This window comes from Nicotiana tabacum, chromosome 7 (genome assembly GCF_000715075.1).
Source record: "Nicotiana tabacum cultivar K326 chromosome 7, ASM71507v2, whole genome shotgun sequence".
Classification (NCBI taxonomy): Eukaryota; Viridiplantae; Streptophyta; class Magnoliopsida; order Solanales; family Solanaceae; genus Nicotiana; species Nicotiana tabacum.
The window spans coordinates 169,809,935-169,823,230 of NC_134086.1; the positions used below are offsets into that span (position 1 = coordinate 169,809,935).

Below are 13,296 nucleotides of genomic sequence, written 5' to 3' on the forward strand. Positions count from 1 at the left end.
TAGACCGGTCATGTTGTATGGAGCTGAGTGTTGGCCAGTTAAGAACTCACATATCGAGAAGATGAAATTAGCAGAAATGAGGATGTTGAGGTGTATGTTCGGGCACACTAAGATGGATAAGATTAGGAATGAGGATATTTGGGAGAAGGTGAGCGTGGTGACAAGCTGCGGGAAGCGAGGCTCACATGGTTCAGGCATGTTCAGAGGAGAAGCCTAGATGCCTCGGTAAGGAGGTGTGAGCGACTGGCTTTGATGGGTACGAGGAGAGGTAACAGGTGGCCTAAGAAGTATTGGGGAGAGATGATCGGGCATGACATGGCGTGGTTTCAGATTACCGAGGACATGACCCTTGATAGGAAGTTGTGGAGGTCGAGCATCAAGGTTGTAGGTTAGGAGGTAGTTGTGCATATCTCTACGTCTGAGGCTAGTCTGATAGGATTTTGTCTTAAACTGCTAGTGGTTAATGTTGTGTTCACACTACTCTTTCGTTTCTCATAGTGCCGGGCCTATCTACTGGTTATTGTTTTGCTTTTCGTCTATTTTTTGGTTCTTGTGACGCTTTTATTTTTTCTATGGTTTCTGTTGGTGGTACGATATATTCATCTTTTTTTTATCTTCTTGAACCGAAGGTTTATCGGAAATAGTCTCTTTATCCCCTCGGGGTAGGGATAAGGTCTGCGTACACACTACCCTCCCTAGACCCTATTATTGAGATTTCACTGGGTCGTTATTATCGTTGTTGTTGCGGAGAGGGTTAGCTTCTTTTTCCTCAATCCAACTAAACTCTTCAAGTTTTATGGCAGACTTTATACACAGTGGTCTGCTTCCTTAGTCTATCTCTCGGGCATGTGCCAACAATTACCAAGTAGTACGTCTTTCTTTTTCTTTTGTGACTGTCGTTGTGCACAAAAAAGGGTAGAAATAAAAAGAGTTATATAATCAAAATTTATGTGAACTGAAGAATTAACAACTGGTACAGTTAGGTCATTCTTCCATTACAATTACCAATGGAGTATGATTTTTATAGACTATAGAGAACCTGTTTGAGAGTTAGAGCTTCTTTAGAATTATTACAAGATCATTGCGCAACAGAAAATAGTTCACGTTGTGATTTGTCCTTTAATTGACCCACATATTCACAATAAATACAAATTTAAAAGAACTAAATATCTGACAAGCAAGGAACTGTAGTATAAGATATTTTGCTAACTACACATTATTTGGACATATAATCATGATAAGTACCTCTATGATCGAGTGTTGTGATTGCGTAAAACCTGAGTGTACGTACGTAATTCATGGTCCTACGAGGAAAAACGTAAATAAATGTCCCCGAGAAATGCATGTCTGTCCTTTAGCAGTAAATTAGAGTTATTTGATTGCTAACAAAGTAATGGTGAATATATGATTAATTAATTTTTATGCCAGCTTCAATATGCAAAATCCTCTTCCCTTTCAACTAGTTTTGGTTGTCATTGTCATCCTTTTACGAAGAAAGAAAGTGAAGAATAAAAAGAAACGAACAAATCTGAATTAAAACAGACTAGACGAGTTGTATTTCTGAAGTTCACTTTAATCAATTTATTCATTACGTAAAGTTTTGCATTTTCTAATACTGAATCAATAAAATATCTGATTGGGAACCCGAAAGTCCTTTCTTTCCGTTTTCCTTCTACATATATAGAGTCGGATCTAGTAACTTGCAGTAAACCAATTAAGCACATGAAATGTTCACAAACTGTAATTTAATCATTTTTGTTCCTCTAACATAGATGAAATACATCGGCTTTATTTATGGTCATTAGCTAGAGTTACAGTAGCGAGTTCAATCGAACTCAATAACTTTAGTTCAAACTTTATATTTATCTTAGGAAATCCATTGAATAAACACAAATTCTTATTTTAAAACCCAATAACATAAAAAGGCTAGAATTCCGTACCCAGTAACTTCAACTCTCCACCTCCGCCTATATATATAGTATATGATAATCAATGTGTTTTGTGTGCACTAACATTAAAAGTTTTCAAGTCAAGTTAATTAACTAATAACATGTAACTTTTTGTAGCAGATATGATATTTCAAAAAAAGAATAATAACCTGATATATTCAATTAAACTATACTGATAGTTCAATAAAAATTTCACCGTCTAACATATATATAACAACGTGCTTAGCAATTTTACTATATTCAATGAATTATTCTCGACAATTGCTCGGAGCCGCCAAAGGTTTCTTTATCCGCCGCCCGTTCGCCACAAATTTAATCCCATTTTTTACTAACAAAAAGAAATAGTATCAAATACTATAAATGTTGGCCCACCCCATTCTTTATATTAAAGAGAAAAAAATATTGTGTAGCGCTGCAGGCAGTATTGTGATTAATTTGCTCACCTAATTGCACTTTAGTTGCATTATTATAGAGGAATTAAAATATCTGAATGGTGCTGTAGCATAAGATATTTTCGAGCTACAATTTGCTGATCACTACTGATTTCATTTTGATGTGGTAATCATAATTTTTCAAACACCTTTATGACTAAGTCTATGATTGTGTATAACCTAGTTTTTTTTTTGGCTAATTGTATAACCTAATGTGCGTGTACGTAATTAATTGTAAAAATAGGAAAGGAAAAACAAAAAGCAAGGTAACCAAGAAAACTAGACATGTCTTATATATCTTTCTAGAAATAGAATGAAGTAATAAATATATAATGCTCGCAACTCCAATTACGTACTTTTTCAATTTTTAGTTTTCACGATTAATAAATATTTAAGTAACTCTTTTTTTCATTCTAGAAGCTACAGTCTATCAGAATTGAAGGAAATCAAATTATATTTTAATGTTATTGAATTTTTTGATGAGTTACAAATCATTTTATATTAAAAACCCTGGAAAAAAAACTTAATCACCGTTTGCTTTTTTATTTCCAAAACAACTCCAATACAATACATCAAGTACTAAATTGATATGAAGAACATGAAAAGTTTTATTTTGTGTCTCATACAACTTACACTAGTTGTATGCGGCTCTTTTTTGTCTTACAAATTTGTGGACCCCAATCTTATACTTCTGGGTCCACAAAATTGTTTGACAAAAAAGTTGTCTTATACAACTAGTGTCAGTTGTATGAGACACAAAATAAAATTTTCGGAAGAACATAATCCTTTTTGCCATTGTGATCGGCTTCGGCTAATTAATAGATAAGGAAATTGACTTAATTTAATTTGTTCAAATAGATGTTAACGAAAACAACCTAAAATATCTGACTAGATATTTGTCTCTCCTATCCTACTCTAACATTCATCACTTTGTCTATAACAAAGAAATATGTAAAACAACCATATTGTATTGTTCGCAACTCCACAACTCGCTATCAATTGTTTTAATTATTCCCTAAAACTATTTTAATTTAATTCTAGTGGCCAATAATTTATATTAGAGATATCTATTATTTAATTTATAGCACAGCTATGTAGTGATGCTGATTTCAGTTAATAAATATCATGTGGCTTAAAGTAGTTTAATTTTAATATAAAAAATGAGTAATGACTATAATAAACTGTAAATATACGTGAAAATTTATTGAACAAGGAGAGGTAAAACCGTAAAAATCTGGAGGTGAATAAAGAAAAAAATTGAAAAAGAAATAAAATGGTAAATGGAAAAGTGCAAGTGGATCCTACGCTTATCTTTGTACTTGACCTGTGACCAGTGGCCCTTCACCGAGTAGCTGTCAGTCACGTGGCGCGTGATCAATACCTGCCGGTTACGACATGCCACGGTTACAAAAGTACCTGACTTTACCCACACACTATTTTCGCTCTCTCCTTAGAAAATATCTGGTTGACATTTGCTGAAGATATTATCGCCCACTGCTGACATGGCAACACGCCATTGTCCGACACGTGTAAAAGCGTCGCCATGTGGAGCTTGGCCCCCACCGAAACAATCACCACTACCCCTCCGCTACATAAAAACCGCCTCCTCTGAGACCCTAGCCCCCCCCCCCCCACCTTCCCCAAAGACTACCCCTCTTATACCCCCAAAATTCACGCTTATTCGCCAGCGTGTTAATATAGAGAGATTTTTTTGTTTTCCAAACGTGCATTATCGGAGATTTCAAAATGGAAGACAGCTACAGGCCGGAGACACCGCCGGGAAGTTGCACTAATGAGTTGACCCGGTTGAATTCAAGCGCGTCATCTTTAACTTTTGCCAATTCCAACGATACTTTGCTGCCGAGTGGAAATGCTACCACGGTAATATTTCCTTTTTTTCCGATTCTGCGGCCGTGTATATTTATGTATTTGCTTAGAAATTTTGTGATGCAGCCGAAAATCTGCTTATACTTTGCCTGTGGTACCCGTAACTTATAAAATATATATATTTGACTGATATTTATTTGTTTCAATTTTCCGATGTGATCTTTATAGCTAGATGAAAAACTATGTAGCTACAATTATTTTGTTGCTGGAGAAGGATTGGAGGAAGAAATTAAATAAAAAGGTTCACTAATTTAGAGATCTAGGTTGAGGATTTTATGCGTGATGTTTGTGCTTAATTCAACTCTGTTTTATTTTATCTGGTTAAGGGAATAACTAGCATGAGCTAAGTGTGTTTTTAGAGTTGGAAAAAGTGGAGTGGTGTTTATTTCTGGTGGATAAGGAAAAATGAGTTTTTGTGGCAAGGGTTTCGTCTATCCTGCAGACTACGGTTTGTGCACTTCTTTCTCTGCTGAGCCTTGATATTTCTCCGTTCTGATCCACCTCTTCTATCTTGTGGAGAAAGAGGGAGAGGGTTGTCGTTCACTGAAAGCACACGCAAATGTTGCTTAATGCTTGTTTATGGGATTTTCTGTAAAATGAGCATCCTGGCCTGAAGATAAACATTAGAGGTTGTAGATGTCTAGATGATCAATCATGAATATTTAGCTTGTCATTCCAAAATAACTATTTTCATGTCTACTTAAAAAGAATTTTACCCGCTTGAGCATTAATTGACACTCTGTTGTCAGGGTCTTTATTGGACACTTCCACCTTTAGATTCAACTACTCTATGAAGGCTTGCCTAAAACATTTTGGGATGTCATTAGGGTAAACTTGGTGTATCTGGCTGAAACTGTCTTGTGCTAGTTGTTTTTGGGAATATCAGATTCTGTATGCATTTTCAGTAATGGACCTAATGGTTAATCAGCTGCTAGTAAAAAGAATTGCAGTTAGTAAGTTCTGGTACCTGATGGGAGGTAGAAACTACCCAGTGGAATAGTCGAGGTAGAAGCAAGTTGGCTCGGACACCTAAAAAAGAAGAGGTTACAACATTGTCAAAGAACCCAAATTTCTTTAAATCCATTACCAAAAATGTAGCTATTGAATGCTCAAAACTTTTGTCACACTTCTTGGTTACCTATGCATTAATCGTGCACATGCAGCTAATATCAATGATCTGAAAATTGATTCAATTTTTTTGTTGAATCTGCATGTGTGTATTGTTTTATAAATGATTGTACTATAAATTTTGAGAACGGAATTTCTTCTTCTAAAAGGTGCTCCTGTGGGACTACCTTTCTTCTCAGAGATTTTAGACCCCCTACGTCTCTAGGCTTTCATTTAACCGTTAATCTGATAGTGCTTGCAAGATTTACACATTGTTTGCATATAGTGAATCCACAACAGCGATCTAATGAGCACTCCTTAGCAGTTACTTGTTTGGTTCCAGCTGATGTGATAAAGTTTGACATCAAGCATGCAAAGGGTAACTGCAAAGTAGGGGAACAACTGAGTTATGAATTCTTCAGTTCAAGCATGGAATTGACTATCTATATTTAAGTGTATTTCTGTTTAAGTGTGTTTCTATAGGATGATTGAAGTTCAACATATTTCTTAAACCTAGCTTTATTAGATTTTAAATGAGATGCTTTCAGATTTCCTGATAGAGATATCCTTATTGTAAGCTTGTACGTGGCGGATTAAATTATTGCATGCAATAACTATTAAATCAAAGTTCTTGGAGACAGATTTCGGATTTGTTTCCTATTTTCTTGGCGTTGAAATTTCTCAGATTTTGGAATTTTTGTTTCTAAGAACACATTTCTCGGCTATAGTTGAGAAGGTTTGATGTAAAACTTATGACTCGTTTTGAAGAAAAGTAGGATTTACAAAAGATGCTGCTAGTGAATTATTCATGATACATTCTAGGACAGCTCACATTTTTCTTAAGAAACTTATTGTATAGAAATAATCAGATTCATATTGGAAGAAATTGCACGTGAAGAAACTTCGTTGGTGTAGAAAGGAAACAAAGAAAGAGTGCAAGCATACCAGTGAATTCCTATTGATGGGGCCAATCCGAAACTCAAGACCAGGTTTTAGCATGCCAGAATAAGGAGACAACTAAAATACTTTTCTTCAGCATGGTTCATAAAACTGTCTACCCAAGTACTGTTCATGTGAAACTAAGCAGATCCTTTTAGGTCTGGACATTAGTCACTGGTTATTTATTCTGATCAATTCACATTTTATGATTTCTGGTTGTTTAGAACTTGTATGTCATTTCATCCTTTCTGATACTTGATTGATCTACAGCAACTAAGTGTCTTACTTATTTAGGACAAAAATAATATTGTTCAGGATTAGGTTTCTTGGAGACCTCTTGTTATAAATGGAACTAAGCAATCATTCAACCTTTATTTACTGACATGCCTTTTTGGTTTTCATGTTCTTTTTTTTTTAGAACGATTAAGAGTCGCTGAATTGGTTCTAACTGAGGCATGGTTTCATCTAATAAACTAGAATTTGACATAAATCGAAGTAAAATCCTTTCCTTCTATGCTGACATCCATCAGAACAGCCATGAAGTCAATAGGGCTCGACAATTTCAATTCTATAAAAGTGTTTCGGTGATAATGATTTTCATTGAATTGAACATACCTATTAAGAGCCTCTTCTAGATTCTGAATGTTGTTTCCTACCCCACCCACAAAAGAAGAGAAGATGTTGTCCTTTTCCTGATAAAAATGTCATGCTTCTTGTTCCTTACCATGACATTTATATAGCTTTCTTTTAAAAGTAAACTTTTTGCCATCATACCTACTTGGTGTGTCACGAATCTTTTTGATAATCATATTTAACTGTCCCAGTGCATGAGTGTGTAATTCATGTGTTAAAATGAAACTCGTGTATATGTGCAAATGCGCTGCGCGTAATTGAATACTTTATGCGTAAACTCCCTGGGCATCATATTGGAGTGCTAATAAAGGTTAATATATACCCATTCAATCAAATAAGGGAAATCCCATTAGTGATATTGTTACACTCTTGTTTTTGGGTTCATCCTTTCAGGTCATGTGGCGTGTAAGGGGGGGGGGGGAGGGTTCATATTATGATGTAGGTTTGGTGGGGTCAGCTAGTGAATTAAAGAATGAACAATTGTGGAGCTTTAAATTTTACTAGGGGTTTGTCGGTTTGGAGTTTGCCTTGTGGTGAGCAAGGTACTTTTGTCTTTATGTAGGTAATACCAAATATGTCGACTGGAAGTATTTCCTGATTTGCATCCAGTTTATGAATTACTTGATTTGCTACTTAATTGAGGTTTCACAAAAATTCGTTAGATTCTTCCTGAGATAAGACGTGGGAGACTGTTGGCCTCCATGACATCCTTAATGCACGTGAAATTTGCATGTGGATGGATCTGTGCAACCTCCTTAATGCACGTGAAATTCATTAGATCTTCCTACTGAAATTTGCATTTGTAGTTCATTTATATGAGCTCCTGCATGTGATCAGTTCTTTCATGTCCGGTTATCTGAAGTAGCGCCTCAAAGTTCTGCTTTTTCTACTTCCGTTCTACATATTATATAGTAGTAGAATGTTGGATCCATTATTTATACCTTCATGTTGGTCCTTGAAATGATCATCTGTTTAAGCTTTATGGCATGCATTGTAACACCCCAGACTTTAGACAGAGTCCCACATCGGCAAAACACAATAAGGATGCTGGGTATATAAGTTAACAAGCCTTAGACCCTAGTGACGCGTTTTAAACTCGTGAGGGCCTAGGCCCAGAGCGGACAATATCACTAGCGGGCTGGGCTGTTACAGATGGTATCAGAGCCACTCTTGTGTCAGCCATGCCGATGTGGGTCAGAGTTCAACTGAGTTTAGGCAAATTCCGATTAGGCGGGGCAAACCTCAGTGCTGAGTCTAGGCAAATCCCATGCGGTGGGGCAAACCTCAGCGAGGACGCTGAGTCCATAAGAGGGGGTGTATGTAACACCCCAGACTTTAGACAGAGTCCCACATCGGCAAAACACAGTAGAGATGCTGGGTATATTAGTTAACAAGCCTTAGACCCTAGTGACGCGTTTTAAACCCGTGAGGGCCTAGGCCCAGAGCGGACAATATCACTAGCGGGCTGGGCTGTTACATGCATATTTCTTGATATATTTTCTAATTTTCCTTCGTGGGCATTCTCTGTTTAGCTGATTTCTGATTAATGGATCATGGAGGTTTAATCCTACACATTCTTCAATATCCTTTAGCCTCCTGCGGCAATTTTATTCCTAAGTTGTGTAGAACTTGCAGACCAATACAAGAAAGCTCAAAATTGAAATTGACATACCTCTTTCCACTAACCTGCCAAAATTTAGGATAATAACGCTTGCATATTTCACGTTTTGAATTCAGGACAAGAACACAGGATGGACAAATGAGAAGCACAATACATTTCTAGACTGTCTTGAAGCATCATTTGTAAAGCAGTTACACAGCTTCATGGCATCACATGACGAGAGCTGCAGCGATTTGTCTGAAAAGCTATCTGCACATGTCAACAAAGCTTCGGAGCAGGTCAGGAGCCTAATTTTAGTTCATTTCTCTATTTCTAGAGCTATAACACGACCTGTTTTTTGGCTTCACTTTCACAATGACCGGGTCACAGGCAGCCGTATATTTTGGGGAAGCAGTATTTTCTCATACCAAACACTTGGCATACTGACACCAATCTAACAATAATTGTAAATCATGCAACATCACGAAGAAAAAAGAATTCAAGAATGCAGGGCTCATATTCTGAATTATTTTCCTTCCTTTTTGGTGCATGTCTAAGCCCATTTACACGTCTTTCTACAATTCATAAGTGAAAATTTATGCTGTGAGATAAATAGCTTAAACATTGTTTTAATGCTATCATTTCCAACCAAAAGAAATTACGATCATTAGTTATTTATATGAATATCATGTCCGACCAAAAGAACATAAGAAATTATGATCATGAAAAATACATACCAAGATTTGATATTCATTTTTTGGCTTTTAGTGTCTTCTAAAGTTCAAAAGAACAAACTTTTGTTTCTTGCTTTATTGATTTGAGATGCCAAAATTCAAGAAATAGGTGCGAAAAGTTAACATCAGATATTGCCATTAAACGGAGGGTCTGTTGTATTTCCTTTTAGTTGGGGAAGGGACGCTTAACTATTAAATTCCTATACTTAACAGGATATCCTTTCTCGTTTAGGAAGATATTCTGCTTCCTTTCAAAATTGAAAACTTGTTAGTAGGTTTCATGCTTTATATTGGAATCCTGGTAGAATATAAACTGTATTGTTTCCCATTCACCCAAAATAAAAATAAAAAACTGTATTGTTGCCCTTCTTTTTTGGTTTCCCTTTGAAGTGCTTGGGAGGGATCTGCACAAAATTGCCCCCCTTTTGCTCCACTCATTCTCTGTACATGACAATGAAAACAGCACCATACCCTTCTTAAAAGGAAAGAAAACCTTTCGGTGGATCTTGCTTGATAGTATTTTTCCTTTCTTCCAGTTTCCTGCTCTGCATGATGTCAGTTGGAAGAAGATGATTACTCTGAGGAAGCCACCTGTTGTGGATAGTGCACCTGATTCTCATGATTGCCCAAAATTTCTACACAGTGATGGACAGCATCACATTCTGGATATCCAATTTTGTTGTAAACTCCATAGCAAGGAGAAACGAAGGAAAGATAAGAGGTCTTCATCTTGTGGACACGGAACAAGATCACATTTAATCCTATCCGAATCTGCAGGACTTAGGAAAAAAGTTTGTAGACTTACTGGTAAGCACTTTGATACGTTGTGATTTTTTTTTTTTCATAATTCAGGTGCTGAAGGATCTAGTTTAATCAGTATATCATTTTCTGTTATGTTTTACTCCTAGAGTCCTCGTAAAGTTGGGTCCAGCCTAATATGCTAAATTTGCATAGGTGCAGAACTGTGATAGGGACGCTAACTGATATTGAGCATAATACTAGCCTTGTGGAAATAAAAGTGGTTATAGGGTTGTGAGGATAAAAGGTATTTTTATGTAAAAATCATGCAAAGAAAACACAAACCACCCTTTTCCTGTTATGCCGTTGACATTTTCTTGCTGGTTGAAGATGTGCCTGCTCCTTTCTTGTGCCAGCTGAGATAATTATTTGCTCCTGTTGCAACCCCATTTCCTCTCTTTCACTCTTGTTTCTCCATGTTACATGGATCCCAGTATGGGTGTGAGTAATTTGGGATGGGTACATTCAAAACTTAGAAACAGAGAAACTGCTTCAAAGATCCGCTTAGAGTACCATACTAATGGTAAGACCCGTCCCACACTAGTAGTCAAGGTAACTCATGAGGCGATGTAACATTCTCTCTCTCTCTCTCGGTTTTTCTTGTGTCGTATCATGGGTATTTTTCTAGAATTGGTGCATGAACAAGCACTTAAGTAAGCATTCAGTGCCTTTCTATTAACTGGTATGGATAGAGACTTGGGAAAATGGAGACATTGGTATCATTACTTTTGCTAACAGAAGGTCCACCCGGAATGAAGGGCTGTTAACTGAGAGTTGTCTTCTCTTACACTATTCAAGTGCTCTAGTCTTTGATTTCCAGTTTTAGTTTTGGCTAATTATCCAGTTTTGCATATATATGTTATTTGCAGTTTTCCAATTTTATTTTTCTCGTACCTAGTTTACTGCTATTCAGAAAGCATGTTAGAGAAATTGACGTGGAAATTATCAGTTAGCCAATATTTATTTCCTTAGCAGGGATTTGTTTTTTGGCTTTCTTTTGTTTTATTTTGTAAGTACGTGTCAGTTGAAGTGGTTGAGAAATGTTAGACTAGAGGTATGGAAACATACTTGAGGCTGAAATGCAACAACAGGAAAATTGAGTCAAAACTATTATCCTGTTTTCCCTTTAATATGATCTTTGCAGCTCCTTTTTTTTTTTTTTTTTGGTCTTTCTTCTTCTTCCCTTTTGTTTTTTTCGCGGGGGTGTGTGGGGTGGGGGGGTTGGGTGGGGGGTGGGGGGTGGGGGGATGGATGTTGAGTGCGACAGACGGTAGTTCATTGATGAGGACTAAAATGTTGGAGCTTTTAGTTTACATGCTTGGATTCCTGGGATGCTAAAAAACCAAGGAAACATATGTAGTTACATTGTAGCTTGTTTTAATTCTACATTTCTTAGTATTTCTGTTTTTGAATTTGTTAAAAATTTTACAGAAGGTTCTGGTCAAAATTTTGTGGATGAAGATTTTGAAGAAAACTCGAGCTGCAAAAAGATGAAGACAGCTTTGGTGGACACTACAGACCAAGAGCAAGTAATGTGCATCAACTTCTTCCCAGTACTTTGAAAAAATGATCTAAGGTTCTGAGAACCCCATTTCTAATTGTTAGATGTGTACTTCAGATTGTTCCAACAAGGTATCTTGGAGTCCAGGAGTTGCTAGTTCCATGTCCCAGAGAAATAACCAATTAAATCTTGGAAGTTCATCAGAAAACAACCAAAGGAGCTAATTCCATGTTCCAGAGAAATGATCAAGTAAAATCCGAAAGTTCATCAGGAGACTGATGGATTTGAGTGTCCTCAGACTGCTATGAGCCGTTGTTGAAATGCAGCTGAGGGGTGGGTAAATCTGGAGAACACTGAGTCACAAAGACAAGCAGTTGGTATTTGCTGGGGGCATCTCTAAAGGATAACTTAAGCGAATTTGAGAAGGTGCTATTGGATTAGATTAGATTTGTTACAAGAAAGTCAGTAGTGTTGGCGTATCAAATTTGGTTAATAATATAGAGTAGGAAAAAGTATAGCGTACATTTGCAGAGGTTTGCAGTATTGCACTACAAATGTAAATGATAGTAGTAGTAGATAATTATCTATACACACAAGTATTTTGCAAGAAAAAGAAGGGAGAAATCATTAATTTTGTCAATTTTGTGATCTCTGTGATCTATCTATAGAGTAGATGTCTCTATGAACTTCAGCTGGAGAACTGTATCTGATTCTTTTGTTTTCATTCTTTTTTTCCCTTGCGTTTGTGATCTTGAACCCCATACAGTTTCATGTATGCATAATCAAAGGAACTCTTCGATTATTTGTATAGTGTGTTCGAGACTCTTTTCTTCTCTTATTCGACGCTGTTTGCTCGCTTTGGTCTTTGTTTGCAGAATGAGTTGCTTTGTTACAAATGGAGATGGGACTTCTGACTTGATATACAAAAGGAATAGAGAACTAAGTAGTTTGACTGGTTGTATATTACATCTTGTTTGGATGGTTGTTATGTATTGTTTCATAATGAATTGATTAATATTGTATCGTATTATATTGTATCGTTTTGATATATATAATGTTTGGATAGATTGTATTGTTTGATGTCATTTCATGATATTATGCACCAACAATATGACTATTAAAATTGCAATATTATAAAAAAAGAAGTAAGTTATGACGTAAAACTATTATATAAAAAGGTAGAGTAAAAGGTAAAATAGGATTATTTAATACATAAGGGAATGATGAGAGAAAAAGATAAGATAACGACACGATCACACCAAATCGGTCGTTTCATAAAGTGACATTTTTCGTCGTTACGCAACAATGAATTAACGATACGATAAAATAAAGTTTAAGTAACAATCAAAACAAATATTGTATTTAAAGGGACAATACAATACAATGGGTAACAACCATCCAAACAAGCTGTTAGTAACTCGTGGAGATTTCACTTGAAATTGCCATATCTGACTAATCCTATATCAATTGGATACCTTGATATTTTCATAATTTTGCTTTTGACCCAATAGTTTAATGCGTCACTTCAGGTTCAATCCGTTAGGTAAGTTCAATAAAGGATTAAACTTAGACTAGTTAGGTGGATCACTAAAAATGGATTGACTTTGCTACTTCTAGACTCTACTTGTACAATAAATTTTGAGCCTGTTTGGCCATAAAAATAATTTCATTTTTTTTAATTTTTTTCGAAATTAGTGTTTGACCATAATTTTTTAAT

At 36.1% G+C, this 13,296-nt stretch overlaps 1 protein-coding gene across 1 annotated transcript; it reads left to right on the forward strand.

The window, feature by feature from the left end:
• Positions 1-4,002: 4,002 nt before the first annotated feature.
• Positions 4,003-12,381, forward strand: LOC107830047 (cold-regulated protein 27). The gene is made up of 5 exons (XM_016657531.2): positions 4,003-4,261; positions 8,684-8,845; positions 9,817-10,087; positions 11,510-11,607; positions 11,697-12,381. The coding sequence occupies exons 1-5, from the start codon at positions 4,127-4,129 to the stop codon at positions 11,763-11,765; spliced, it is 735 nt and encodes a 244-aa protein (XP_016513017.1). The 5' UTR covers positions 4,003-4,126; the 3' UTR covers positions 11,766-12,381.
• The last annotated feature ends 915 nt before the right edge of the window (positions 12,382-13,296 follow it).